The sequence below is a fragment of the Trachinotus anak genome, unplaced genomic scaffold (assembly GCF_046630095.1).
Source record: "Trachinotus anak isolate AG129_WGS33_773 ecotype Australia unplaced genomic scaffold, CSIRO_AGI_Tana_v1 ptg000005l, whole genome shotgun sequence".
Lineage (NCBI taxonomy): Eukaryota > Metazoa > Chordata > Actinopteri > Carangiformes > Carangidae > Trachinotus > Trachinotus anak.
The window spans coordinates 17,412,014-17,426,908 of NW_027273856.1; the positions used below are offsets into that span (position 1 = coordinate 17,412,014).

At 40.8% G+C, this 14,895-nt stretch overlaps 2 protein-coding genes across 3 annotated transcripts; both read left to right on the forward strand.

Annotated features, from left to right (window-relative positions):
- Positions 1-637: 637 nt before the first annotated feature.
- On the forward strand, positions 638-10,929 carry clmnb (calmin b). Of its 2 annotated transcripts, XM_071478647.1 has the most exons (13): positions 638-1,431; positions 1,600-1,630; positions 1,750-1,862; positions 1,992-2,061; positions 2,579-2,640; positions 2,731-2,826; positions 3,594-3,677; positions 3,794-3,886; positions 4,843-5,069; positions 5,220-5,413; positions 5,705-5,787; positions 7,431-8,971; positions 9,926-10,929. In XM_071478647.1, exons 2-13 carry the CDS (start codon positions 1,612-1,614, stop codon positions 10,053-10,055), a joined length of 2,712 nt encoding a protein of 903 aa, XP_071334748.1. In that variant the 5' UTR covers positions 638-1,431; positions 1,600-1,611; the 3' UTR covers positions 10,056-10,929. The 2 variants fall into 2 exon arrangements, with proteins under 2 accessions (XP_071334748.1, XP_071334749.1); XM_071478648.1 differs by having other exon boundaries at positions 638-1,630; positions 9,929-10,929.
- Positions 10,930-11,089: 160 nt separating this feature from the next.
- Positions 11,090-14,895, forward strand: LOC139621795 (alpha-1-antiproteinase F-like). Its single transcript, XM_071478653.1, has 4 exons — positions 11,090-11,927; positions 12,223-12,490; positions 14,163-14,310; positions 14,447-14,895. The coding sequence occupies exons 1-4, from the start codon at positions 11,189-11,191 to the stop codon at positions 14,633-14,635; spliced, it is 1,344 nt and encodes a 447-aa protein (XP_071334754.1). The 5' UTR covers positions 11,090-11,188; the 3' UTR covers positions 14,636-14,895.

Consider the following 14,895-nt stretch of genomic DNA (forward strand, 5'->3'; position numbering starts at 1 on the left):
GTTCTGGAGTTTATCTCCTTTTGCATCTGATCAGTTTTACACGTGTTCATACGTTATGTCCTGTCTTTGCACAACTCTCAGATGATCCAGGGAATCGGTGGGTGAAGGTTCATATAACAGGTTTCGCACAAGGCGTCTGTCCCTTCCCAGTCAATTATCTTAGGTGTAGGTCAAAAGGTCTGCTAAGACTAGCAGACCAGCTGGGACTACATTTATAGTTTTTCCACTCTATCCATCTGCTTGTGTTGCAAATTCAAGTCGAGAAGTGCTGACTTCATGTAACCATTCTCTAAAACATTTCTGATCTGTTCAATTTTACAATGACAGTTATGATTTGTAAATGAGACGTGGAATATGTGCTGCAGATTTCTTCAGTCTGATTCTGTTCTCTGTTGGAAGTTTTCTCACATTAAAGATGCATCAACAGTCCCCGGTGAGGCCGAATCAGGAACAGCACATAATTATAATAAAATGTGTGTCAGTGTGCAAAAAGCATTTCTCAACTTATTTTGCTAAAATTTCAGTGAATCACAGTAAGATCCAAAATGAGGGTTTAAGTTCCTGTAGATATTCTTCAATAATTAAAAACTTTTACTCAATGTTTTATTATTTCATAAATTCAAGCTGTTACATGTCATACATTTCCAAAAATGAAAAAAAAAGAAAATGTCTGGACATTGAATGGAAAGAATATAAATGTTCCCCTTAACAAACCAACATCAGTAAAAATATCACACAGTATTAATCACAAAGAGGTGTTTGTATGCACATTGATTATTACTATAATGCATCACTTAATTAAACCTCTGTTCAGGAAAGAAAGACATCTTGATGTGCATTTAATTATATGTATTTGGTAAATATTTACAAGGACACTGCTAGAGGAAGTTTTCTGATCATTTAAGTAGAAATACCACAGTGAAAATACTCAGTTACAAGTGAAAGAGGACGTTATTATTCATCCATAAATGAGTAAACAGCATTCTTCTTGTAGTAGCTGGTGGAGGTGGAACTAATTTTTATGTACTTTGTATACTGTTGTGTTACAATGATAATAATAATAATAATGATGCCTTATATTTTAGCAGTTTATCTCATGTTTATATGTATAATCTGTATCTGCAAAGTAACTAAATTTAACTGTCAAATCAATGTAAAAAAATAAAAAATTATAAAGTAGAAGAAAATGGAAATACTAAAGTAAAATACAAATACCTCAAAATTGTACTTAAATAAAGCACTTGAGTAAATGTGTATACAATACATATTTTTCATTGGCCATGACTTATTGAATTTAACAGAGAGTAGGACATTTACTTTTTAAAAATATGTAAAACACATTAAGTGAATATTTGTTTTTCTCAGGATGTGCCAAGTCGAAGGTGAACTTTTGACTTTCCTGCATTAAATGCTGATACAAGTTGTTGTGCAGTAAGTTTGAAAGAATATATCAGTATTGAGATTTATTCAAAACCAGATTTAAAGAAAATAATTCGCCAAAGGGCCTTGGTAAAACATATTTTCATAAGCAGATATTCTAGAGCAACTTCAGTCAAAAACTTGGCTGCCTCTGCTCATTCCTTTCTTTCATTCCTTTAGTCAGCAGTGAACATGCTCAAGAGAAATTCAGGTATTTACGTCAATGAATCACTGTCGCTGCCAGAAAGATTTATTACAGGCCTCTGCAGAAAAACCATACAACCTGTAACCCACTGATCCCTGCTGATTCCTTCATTTTAATGCTTAAAGATCCCACCACAATGTGTAGCCGCCTCCACGGACAGAGCTTTATGAACCACAGCCTGCCAATAGGATTCAGGCTGAGTTGTCTTTGGGGGGAGTGGAACTGGAACATCTCAGAGGTAGGCTTCAGCGTGTTCAGGCAAGACACACTCCCTCACTTTGCATTTTCTTCATCCTTATTCTGTTAGGAAACCTAAGAACAGCTCTAATTGCTGCAAGTTCTTGACATTTTTTAAATGAGAATGCAGGACAGGGTCAACTGGGATTCACAAAAGAAATTTGGAGAGATCAGCGATCAATGTGTGCAGCAGTGTCAAGGTACAGTGACAAGAAAAACTGTCTCATGCTAATGCTTAATACAGACCCACAGTGTTATAGTAACATTAGTCAAATAACTGTATACATGAAAAACTTTGTACTTTTTGAAAAGAGAAAACTTTGCAAGGCAACTTTTATTCCTCTTTTCCTTCCTTAACTTCCTCCCTTATAGTGATTTTCCAGAGAGGTGTTGGCATTGTGGCATCTGATTGCCCAACCATATGGAATGTTTTTACTTGTTGCCTCTGAAATACTCCCTAGTGTAAAATATACTGTATAATGAAAGCAACATTAAAAAACAAGTTTGCTCATCTCACGTACCTCCATATTGTGCAGTCGTTCGAGTGTAAACACACGTGCTATTTTCCAATTTCCTGTCAGACTCTTCCTGCTGATTTTAAATACAAACCCTCCTGTGCACCACATTTAATCAGCCTTGGGAAAGCACAGTCGTGACACTGTTAACCTGGAAAACTGCAGTATTTGCTGTGCCAAGTCCCTGTTTTCTTCTCCCCAGATGAGAGGAAGGCAGTGCAGAAGAGGACCTTCACCGGGTGGATGAATGTGTTTCTGCAGAGAGTGAGGCACAAACTGATACAGCTTTACACCAACATTATATTGTTTTCTTTTCTGTAATCACCGGTAAGGGTTATGTTTTCTTACTGCCAGTGTGACCCTCCAGTTGAAGTGCACGACCTGTTCACGGACATTCAGGATGGCAGAATACTCATGGCCCTGCTGGAGGAGCTGACTGGGTGCAAATTAGTAAGAATTAATCTATACAGTGGAAAAAAATGATTTAAAAAGAAAATATATTACACTACTATATTTTTTATTGAACTTCTTCTGTCCCATCTCAGTTCTGTTTATTAGCTTTGTGCTTTGCAAGCCAATATGAGCCATAAAACTAATTCAAGATAAATTGACGCTTTCAAAAAACAGAAATGTTGCTAAGTAAATAAGAACCCAGACCCCCAACATAAATCCTGAAACTTCAAGAAATACAATCAATGTCATTTTAGAAAAAAAAAAAAAATGCTTATCCATTTTTGCTGTTAATTGAGAGGTTTGATGCAACTCTCGTGTTTCATATAAATACAAAGCTACAACTAGTACATTGTTAGCTTAGCTTAGCTTAGCTGAACATGAAGATAGGACATGGGGAAATAGCTAGCCTGGCTCTTCCCAAAAGGAGTTCAAGTCACACTGTATGTTTGTTTAGTACGTCCAAAAACTGAAGAGTGAAAAAGCAGCAGTTTTGTCCAGACTATATTTTTTGTTACTCCTGGAGTCCTGTTGTTGCTGTGAGATTAACAAGCGAACTGCAGCGACTCCAGAAATTGACTATGTCCAATCGAGAAATAGGTAACAAAAAATAATTTCTTTGTTAGCTTTGTACAGAGTAGCTTGGCTCTGCACTGTTTCCCCATGTTTCCTGCCTCTATGCTAAGTTAAGATAATGAGCTGCTGTTTGAAGCTTCAGATTTGCCAGTCAGCGAGTGGCATTGATCTTCTGTCATTTCTTTTATTAGCTTTACAGGTTTAGGTCGTCTTCTCACCGCATTTTCAGACTGAACAACATTTCCAAGGCCCTGGCGTTCCTTGATGATAGACATGTGAGTGTGTTTCCTGGAAAGCCAATACAGTGATATTGTTTTCATATTTATTATGTTGACTTTCAAATCCTGAAAAACTAGATTTCAAATGACTTCTCCTCCCTTTTGTCTCTCAGGTGAAGCTGCTTGGCATTGATGCCTCAGGTATTGCTGATGGTATCCCTTCTGTTGTTCTTAACCTCATCTGGAACATCATCCTGCACTTCCAGGTAGGTTTATTCATCATCCATCCCTCTAATGTCTTGAAGGTTTGGCATACAAGATTGTAAACAATAATTTAGCAGCAAAAAAATATTTTCTATGTAAAGATGTAGTGTCGGCGTGGCATCCTGAGCAGAAGGTGAGCCAAACCCCCTCTATGTGTGTTATAATCTGAGTTTCTCTGGTTTTTGTTTTGGTACTTGGTCTGGTAGAGCGTGTTATTGCATGTACATGTGCATCATAGTGCATGCCCTCTCCACCTTTATAAACACTCAGGGACAGCCCACAGGTGAGACGGCACAGTGCACTATGCAGTGTTGAGGTGAGAGCCACCATCCAGAATTTCCTCCACTAAAGAAACCTTGTTTCCCTCTAAAAAGGCCTCTGACAAATAAAGAGCTAAGACCGGACCACAGGCCACAGGGACTACCAGCTCAAATCCATCCATAAAGTTTTTAAAGTTTTATCCGCTCTGTTAGTGTCTTTACTGGCTGAATCATTGTCATTCCTGTGATCACCGTCCCAGTGGACAAGTCCAAGGCTGAATTTCTGAGCCTGTTCTGGCTTTACTGAGATAGAAATACTACGAGCTGCTAAAGGGTCCAGCTTGACTCAGAACTGTCTTCTCTTCCCCTCAGTGTGTAAGCTACATAATGTTACGTCTGTTTACATTAGTGACCGGCTACAGTAGCATGATATGATATTGTAAATGTGTTCAGCAACTGTAGCTATTGCTAGCTAGCTTATTGTCAGCATTACCGTGGATCATATCGTATCATATCATAGCATATCATGATTGTGGCTGGGTGGAAGCCAGAGGTGTGGCCGGCAAAGCATTTTTTTTGGGTCTGAGATGCTGGTGGTGTAGTGTGACATCTAGTGGCAGTGACAATTGTTTACAGTGACCAGGTGTTTGTCTTTGTTGTTGACCCTACATACACTCTGCTCTTTTACTCTAAAACAGGTAAAGGAGGTGACAAGATGCCTCCAGAGACATTTGTCTTCTAGCCTCTCTTCTTTATCAATGAGCAGTTACCCCTCCTCGGATGACCTCTCACCCCAGCCAAACAACATTGGCAGCTACTCCTGCAACACCCTGCCAAGCAAAGGCAGAAAGGCTGCCAGGAAGTCCAAGTACCATGGGAAGGCAATCAAGACTCTCCTGCAATGGGTCCAAAGATGCACATCAAAGTGAGTCTGAAAAAGATCCAAACACTTACAAAGTAATTTTGGTCAATGAAACATCCAGAGCTCATGTATATACATTTACACCCCCAATGAGAGAAGCAAAATGTGTGAGTTGAAATGACATTTCTCTATTATTTTATTCAAAATTTGCAGGTTTGGGGTGGAGGTGTATGACTTTGGGAAGAGCTGGAGAAGCGGGCTTGCGTTCCTAGCTATGATTAAGTACATACACCCAGACTTAGTTGACCTGAGGGAGAGTTTGTCCAGAGATCCAAGAGAAAACGTTCAGCAGGCCCTCATGATAGCCCATCACAGTTTGGATATAACACCTCTACTGGAGCCTGAAGGTAAAAGCCTCACAGTGATCTGTTTTACATCTGAATGACTTTCACCTCGACTCTACTTCAAGTGCACCTTCACCAACTAGGTGCTATGAACTGAATGATGCAACCTATCAAAGGGCCGTAGAAATAAATCAGAAACACTAGTCACACTGCAGACCAAGCGGACCTCACTAGAAATCAACATCAACATCTTATTTTTCTTTATCGCATACAAAAGATCAACTGGGTCCCTCAAGTACAGGAAAGTCTACCCTGCTAATTTGTGAACACAGTCTATCCTTCTTCTTCCCACAGATGTGACATGCACTTCACCAGATGAGCAATCCATCATCACCTATGTGTCTATGTTCCTGCGGCACTGTTCAGACACAGATGAGGTTAGTGTGGCTTGTTTTACACAATTAAAAAAATGTTTGGCATTGAATTGGTTTGGTAAATGCACTTATTCACATTATTCACTTCACGTCTTTGATGACAAGATTGATACCACTGTCACATCTGTATTCATTAGATATGAAGCAACAGCCAGCAGCCAGTTAGCTTAGCATAACAACTGGAAAAAGGGGGAAACGGCTAGCTTAACTTAAAAGTAATAAAGCCACTTTACAGCACCTCTGAAGCTCTCAAATGAACACATCATGTCATAAATGAGAACCTGCATAACTGCATGTACAGTAAGTTTAATCTAAACATCCCAGTCCAGACATTACATCCCTGTTCATGTCCTGTTATCAAAGATTTTGGAGTATTTTGGTGTATTTCTTAGTGTAGGTAACTTAAGATGTGAGAAGAAAAAGTTTCTTCATGTGTCTTTCAATTGGGTGGACAAAGTAATAGAAACACCAGTCAACATAACACAATACAATTCAACAAACTGCAGCCTCTAAGATGATCATGAAGTCGAATGAACACCTCTCTAACACAGTTTCACCAAGAACCTAACATTATTACCTTCATGAAAGGAGGATTTATTGGAGGACTGTTGGGTTAGACTGCATTAGCTGAGTGGACCTAATACACTGACAGCTGAGTGTTGTTGTTGCCTTTGCTTTTCTTTAATGTAATTTTACTTATGTACACGGTTTATGTTTCCTGTTTTGTATGTATGACAGATACAAACCAGAATAAATACGATAAAAAAGGAAAATGCTAAGCTAAGCTAACTCACTGCTGGTGATGGCGTAATGAAGCTTTATTAACCAGGTTCAGTACTTAAAGCTTTACAAATTAGAGCTTGATGGGGACCTCTGCTGGCCAAAGCTAGGGAAAGTGCTGTGCTGCAAAATGTTTCACAAGCAACCGACAGATAAATCTCCTTGAAGCAAAAATGAATGAATTGATAGAGCAGTGAATTAATAGATAAATTAATGAATCATTTCCACTGCAACAAGTAAAACTCATGAGTAGAGGATGTAAATAACACCGACACACATGGTCAGATATTGAGGCTATGTGCAGTAGAATGAACAAGGTATGAAGTCTTTAAAACTGGGAGACTTAGACATTGGGGAGTATTTGTGTGTAGTAGTGCTTTAATAAATACTGAGACAGGAGTAAGGAACTATTTCATAATGGACAATGGTAGTGCTTGTGGACCCGTTTAATGGAAAACTTAGTGTCCCACTTGAAGGTTGAAAAACCCTCCTGTCTAACCCTTGTAACACAACACACAATACGACAATACACCTAGACATCCCACAAAGGTGAGCTGTTTTTAAACCTTTGAATCAGATTCTGAAGCAGTCACTTAAAACGAAATGAATGAATTTAGCCTCAATACAAAGCTTCACTGAAAATTGTTTCATTTTTTGACACACGCCTCAGAGGGTCAGTGTCAGGGATAACATTAATTCATATTTAACTAAAACATGAGTGCTTTCAGCATCTTTACCAAACTCTCAGAAAGAAAGCAATTATTATTCCTTTAACAGCGAAGCCATACTTTCACAAACACCATGAAGATGCTTCTTTTTATTATTTATTTTATTGTAACTACCACTAAATGTACCCTTTATAACAGGATCATACAACGGATATTGAAGTTCCTGAAATCCCAAATTTTGGATCCCTTGAGTCAGTCGGTTTTGGAGAGATCCTCGCTGACAACGAAGAAGCTCAAGCTTTGCTCAGAGGCTTAGATAAAACCAGCGAGCAGCTACTGTGGAAACGCTGGTCCAGAAGATCCTCAGGGAGCCCCCGTACCACCTCGCTTTACGCGAATGGAGCAGTTACATCCAGCGATGGTGACATCTTTACATCCTGTTGCAGCCAAAGCATCATTGAGCAATCTGCAGGCAGTGCTGCCGTCTCGTCATTCAACAAAAAGAAAGGCAGGTGTATTTTGCAGCCACCCAGTCCACTGGACGCAGACGTAGTCAGCCCGGAGATCCGATCATGGATGGAGAAAGGCTCGTATCAGGCCCACAGCAAGCCAAGAGTGGATGAGAGTCACTTTTCTTTGAGCTCTGAGGAAGGAATCTACAGCTTGTCAGCGCTGGACTCAGATGAGGAGGATGCCTACAGCTACATCCTGGATCTGAACAAAGAGGTTTTTCAACCATATAATCAGCTGAAAACACAAATACCAAGTGTCAAAGAGGAAACAGCGGAAGAAATGAACAAAGAGTCAAAGCATCTTGAAATGTGTGACACATTAAATGGCAATGGATGTAAACTTCAGGAAGGCTCCCTTGTAGGAAATGCAGATTTTGATCCAGAATCTGAAGTCAGGGCTCAGTCAGTGGTTGACAGGATGTTTGATTTGGACAAAAATGAAAGTAGTCTCAGAGATGTGACACACAATAGACCTGTGTTTGACATGGAGCCAGAGGATAAAAGCAGTAGAAAGGAGGAGGAGGAGGAGGAGGAGAGATTTAGAGGACAGTTTAATAACAATGGCGAGGAAGAGAGGGAGACAGAGGAGACAGAAAATCTTAGACTGGTGACACTTGGATATGATAAAATAGAGGCTCTGGCAGATGAGAGATCAGAGGAAGCAAAGATTTTTGGAATGGATAGTTGGCAGAAAGAGGTTGAGGAAGACACTGACAGAGGGCTTTCTGTAAGATGTGTACAAGTGAGTGAGAAGAGAGTACTCGACAAAGAGGAAGGAGACAATTTAACTGCATTTGAGGAAGGGCAGGAGAGAAAGTTAGGGAAAGAAAAAGAGGAAGAGGGTAACATAAAGAAGGAAGAAGGTTTCGGGGTTGGAGTAAATGAGAAACTATTAATTGAAGTCAGAGGTGTCGGTCCAGCTAGAGTTCACACAGAAGAAGAAAATGACAGGAAACGCACTGTCCCCAAAATGGAAGGTTTAACAAAGCATGGCAAAGATGAAGACACGCAGGAACACACAGATGAAATCACAAGTTCAGTGGATTTTGAGGCAGTAGAGGAGAAAGACAGGGGACTGAAGATTAACAAACATAAACTAGGTGCCAAGAAGGCAACAACAGTGGACCGTCTGGAGGAAACTACCCCAAAAACCGATGGAGGTTATAACATTCACGCTGGTGATAACAGTCGGACTTCTGCCTGCGCTGCAACCTCTCACTCATTCAGGTAGGCAATGGCATTTGTGATTCACAAGTACAAATACATTTGGCGGTTCCCTAAGCACTGCCCCCCTTAGCTGCCATGCCTGTCGAGCTCCCCAGTCCAGCTTGGCTCATGATGCAGTTTACAGCGATAATGGTGGCAGATATACAGTATGACACTTTGGACCAGTGGGTCTTTGACACACAAGAGTTGACAGAGGCAGCTCCTCATTATCGCTGACACCCGTGGATTTTGCCAGCTGAAGTGATGACTGTCGCTGGCAGTTTAGCTGTAGCAGGCTAGCATGAGCTAATGCTAACAGTAACCACCTTTTCAGTGTTTACAATGATTCTTTTAAAACACAAACTCTGTAAAGGGGTTAGTGTTAAGTATAGGTGATAGTTACATATATAACATAATGCTAAAGCTTCATGTCGCTGGTAAAAGTCAGCACATTTGCTGAGGTGTAAATGTCTCCAATCTACACAAAGAGCAGGACAGATGGATACATTAGCATCTTGGTTCCCACTGGGTGGATTTTCCAGTCCTGAAGAGCTATTTTTCTAGTGCAACCCTACAAAATAATGAAGGTAACTAGTTGATGAAAAGCCCCTTGTCCTTGGAAATAACACCAGGTTAATACTGTAAGCTAGACATATTGACATTTACAGCTTTTGTTTAAAGCTTTTGTTACAATTTCCCAGTGTGACTTTGGTTTTGTAAAGACCTAAAAAAGACATTACCCTCCAAACTCTGTACAATAAATCTCTCTCTTACTAAATCCTCATGCACATTGCTTTAACTTAAACTATAATGGGACAGTTGGGATTTGGGGGAGGGCTTTGGCACATGGTCAGGTCATTCACACAAACTATACAGATAATTGCATTTTTGTCGGTTTTTTCTTTTATTTCTTCAAACTAAAAATAGTGCCCATTTTTAGATTGAATCTAACACTGTGTTTTATCTGCTTTCCAGCAGTGAGGAAGGATTCATTCTTCAGTCTTTAGCAGCCTCTTGTGACATAACCCCATTAGAGCTGGAAATGCTCTTGGTCCTGTGGATCCTGCTCTACTGCTGCCTCATCCTACCTCAAATGAACCTCTGAGCCCCCCTGCAGTAAACCCTTCTTATTAAGATATGCTTATTAGCCCAGTTTCCACTAATGAGCCAAACAGGGACACTTAAGGCTGGGCTGACTCTTTATCTGTGTCACTAAATTTCCCTCAAGGCCACATTTAATGATTATGTTTGCTTCTTGCTGCCAGCAGATATAATTTGTCACTTGGACTGCAGTTTCAGATAAACACATAATACTGATCTCTATTGTTACACAGATTTTCAACTACACACATTATCAGACAAGGTTTGTGATGTGTTTTTTTGCTGAATGCATGTCCAATATGCTCTCTTTCTCACTCGATGTATTTTTTTATAGCAGAAATACTCCACATGGTGGCATTGCAGCATCACAGCAGCTCACATGGACAGACTGCCTATACGGCGTTCTGTTGACCTCTGAGGGATCCATAGGACCTGCTGTTTAATTAGAAACAGTATTGACATGGCGAGATTAGGCTGAAAATATTTAATGAGCACTTTGACATTTCATAGACTCACTTACTGTGTCACTTGTGGCTTAGAATGTATACTGTTTCATTGTCTTCATCTCAGATACTGTATGAGTTAAGGTTTCTCAACAATTCAGGCATTTCTCATGACATTTTTATAAATTTAAGATGTAAATAATAAATAAAATTATGGTTCTTTGTCATATATCTCCTGGTCCTTTCCAGAAGATAGGATCGGCCATGTAAATACTATATTTATAGACACTATAGTCATATTTGGCACATGTATAATGCCTTTGTTGGAATACTACTTTGTACACAGTGAAACTGGAGCCAATTTTAAGCATGTATCTGTTGCATAAGTGTTCAAAATCCATGTTGACCAGAGTGTGTATTAAAGGGGGGAATGAGTATGCACTGTCCTGAACTGTCCACCAGATACACACACACATGCATTGCTTGTGAAATTCTGAGAATCTGAAAAACATGCTGCCATTGTTTGCTTGGAGCTCAACCCATAGGTCAAAAGCTCAGCCCCATAGATCGATATACTTTCAACACTACCACCACCCCCGCGCCTAGCCATGAGAACAACACTTCCCCAAAGCTGGAATTTGGCTGGTCTTGTGTGCGATCAACCTGCGGCGTCTGTTAATCAGGCTGAACTAGGATGGCAAGACAAGAGGTGATGATGTCTTTTGTCTATAGTTTTATAGTGCTAGCATTGCTAACAGGTTTCATAGCAGATGGGTCGGGTGCACCAAAGCCTGAGAAACTCTTCAGAAGGCTTCTGCGAAAGGACCGAGAGGTCAAGCAGCAGGAGCAGCTGCAGCTCCACACATCAGCCCTAAACACAGCCTTGGCCTTTGACCTTTACCGTGACCTGGCCACCAGAACCACTGCTGAGCCCGACGTCCAGCAACAGCACAACGTCCTATTCTCGCCCTTGGGCCTGGCATCAGCTCTGGCCCTGCTGTCCCAGGTCTCTGGGTCTGAAAGTCGGAGCCAGGCCCTGAAGGCTCTTGGGCTGGAAGCCAACTCTACAGAGCAGAGCGTTGAAGCCACCATATCTGCTCTCACAGATCTGCAACGTAGCCTCACTTTACAAGAGGGAAGGAGTGGAGGTGGGACCGGGGCCACAGCAAGGGTGGAACTTGAAGGGGTGAATGCTGGAAACAGAACTGTGGTAGATGATGGGGCTGGAACTGAAGATGGGATTCATGCTGGGGGTCATTTAAGAATGTGGAACAGCCTACAAGTTGATGGAAAACCTTCAACAGACTATGATAGTTTTTTGTCCAGGCCTGAGCACGCGGGACCCTCCGCCTTCAACATCAGCCTTGAGACGCTGACAAAAGACTTGAAGGCCTCTGACAAACTTATACTCAACAATTATGTGTATTTCAAAGGTAGCTTCTTGTTGTGTTAAAGTTTTAGTTTTGTTCATGCATAGTCATGTTCTCAACACAAGGGTGTAGGAATACTCCTATTAATTAAGGGTTTGAACACTCAGACAGATGTGGCACCCCATTTCTTTTCAGAGGAAAACACCTTTATAAACATGTTCAAGTGAAAGCTCAAATGAATCTCTGCTAAATTAGGGAAAGTATAGTTAGCACAGCAGATTCTTTTTATCTGTCTTTGCTAATTTATTTTCATGTTTCATCCATAACCTGTTCTCTTTATTAATGATACACAAATCAGGTCGTCAGCCATTTGATCAGCGCCACACAGTGCCACGAAGCTTCCAGCCAAACGCCACGGCCAGCGTGGAAGTCTCCATGATGTTCAGGGACGACTCATCTGAGGTGATGATGCTGTACGACACCAACTGTTCGGCCACGGTGGTGCGGCTGGCCCATTCAAAACATCTGGCCTCGCTGCTGCTGCTCCCTAAAGCCGAGCTGCAGCCCCTCGAGGACTGCCTGTCTGACAGCCGCATGAGCTTTTGGCTCAGAAACCTGAAGCCAGGGTAGGTGGGGAGTCCAAATGGTTGAACAGGAATGAGGTACAAACCATGTCAGGCTACAGTACCTGCTCACTTTTTGTCTTCCTGACTACTTGCATGGACTTTTGTGTCAGCAGCTTCAAGGATGAGTGAATATTGTGCCATTTTGCATCCCATCAGGGTCCTCACTTTTAAAAGATTTGAGGATAAGGATTAACTGATGCAAATGTACTGCTATTAATTGCACATTTAGCTGGAATTGCTGGAGTGTAAATGTCCCAAAAGAGCAGGACAGATGGATACATTAGCATCTTGGTTCCCACTGGGTGGACTTCCCAGTTCCCAGTGGGTTGGACTTTGGCAAACGGTTCATTCACACAAACTATACCGATGATTGACCGATTGCTTTCATTGAACTTTTATTACTTCATAACATATTAGTGCCTATTTTTGTGTGACTTTTGTTTTAGCACCTTCAAGGACAAGTGAATATGAAATGTATGTTTCACTTGTGCCATTTTGCATCCCATCAAGAACTGCAGTGAATAGAGAAGAAAAGCTTCAATAAGAGGCCAGCTGCTTGGAAAATACATTGATTGTAAAGCTAGAAAGGGAAAAATGTACATGGTTCGTTGAATCAATAATGCTCAAATATCTCAGTTTAATCTGGTGATTGGAATTTCAGTCGTGATGCTCACAGCACTGAACATTTTTTAAATATTCCACAGTATTGCATACTTCTAGAAACAATAGGTACATTTCCATCCACTTAGTTTTTATGCACATTTTAAATTTGTGCATAAAAAATAGGAATACAAAACAACAATGCTGAAATGTTGCGAAAAAGATTTTATGCATGTTTGAGGAGGAAAAGTTTGTGTTTCGATAAAAACAAGACAAAACAGGGTGCAGTGGAAACAGACTTAGTGAATAAATCATGATGCCCATGAAGCATGCAAGTTAAAAGCAAACCGAAGCTTCTTCTCCACTGGAGAGACGAGAAATAGAGGCGATGAGGAGACTGTAACCTTCATCGAATGAATACACGAAACGCGAAAGCCTGGCTACAGACACAGTAGCTCTGTATAATTCTCAGAACACTCTGTGACCAGTTTTCTTTTGGATTTACTTTGTACCTAAGAAGTAGTCTGCAGATCAGGACACCTCCATTGTACTGCAGCGAGGCAGAAATATCAGAGATAAGGAGTACTGCATGATGAAATGCTGTAAGGGAAAATAAGAAAATGTGTTTTTTGTTTTTGTTTTTGTGTTGTTTGAAATTTGGGTGAACTGAGCCTTTAGACAAAGGCAGTGTGGCCTCATGTATGCTCAGCAGTATGCTGTATGCATATACGTGCATGGGCATGTTAATCCAAAGGTTAGCAGGTACAGTGCACCATATGGGTTCAAGTGTGTCCGTATAGCATACATGTGTCCTCTATAAAGTGTGCTTGCTTATGTCTGCGTGTATGTTACATTGATCCATGTCACAGAGCAGCTCCCACTCACTGGTGCCCTGCAGTCACTGGCATCGTGGTGTTCAGGAGCATGATGAACGATGCTGAGTAGACTCTAAGTCAGCAATAATTACTGCTCTGTATACATTAGTGAGTGAGAGCCTGCAGTACGGGTCCCACAAGTTGTAACAAGACAGCTTAGAGCAAATCCATTAACGCAATGATTGTTATTTTTGCAGGAGGGCAGAAATACGTTTTCCTAAGTTTCGACTGAGGAAATCCTACACTTTAAAAAACCTCCTGAGGAACTCTGGGGTATCATCCGTTTTCTCAGACACGGCTGACTTCTCTGGACTGTCGTCTAAGAAGACGCTGCAACTCATCAAGGTTAAGAAAGAACCAAAATATCCTGTTTTTCTTTGCCATGAAACTACCAGGCAAAAGCAGTTGAGACCTTTGAGGAACATGTTACACATCAACCACCTTCTCCTCATCTCTATCTCTGTCTCTCACCGATCCTCAGGCTCCTCATGTGGTTACTCTGGAGGTGGAAGAGTCCAAGTCAGTAGACGGGCGGAGACCTGACATCATGCTGGACTTCTCAGTCCCCCAGAGAATTACCTTTGACAGACCATTCATGCTCATAATCTATGACCAACTCACAGGGCTTGTCCTGATCATGGGGAGAGTTATTGATCCTACAGATGTCTAGACTCTCCTTTTTCTTCTCTTTTTGCTTTTGTTATTGATATTCAACTGCATTCTTTTACATTATGTGACAGAGTTTAGTTGTTATTTGCAGGATGTGTTTTTGTTTTACCTCCAATTTTCCAAACATCACAAGATGATTTATAGTTTACTTCTCTATTTTCACAAAATGATGAAAAGACATTTAAATGGCAGTAATGTATCCTTGTGAGTGAATCTCTGCTCTTTCTTGCAACAACATAAAACACTTTTCTTCCATTACAA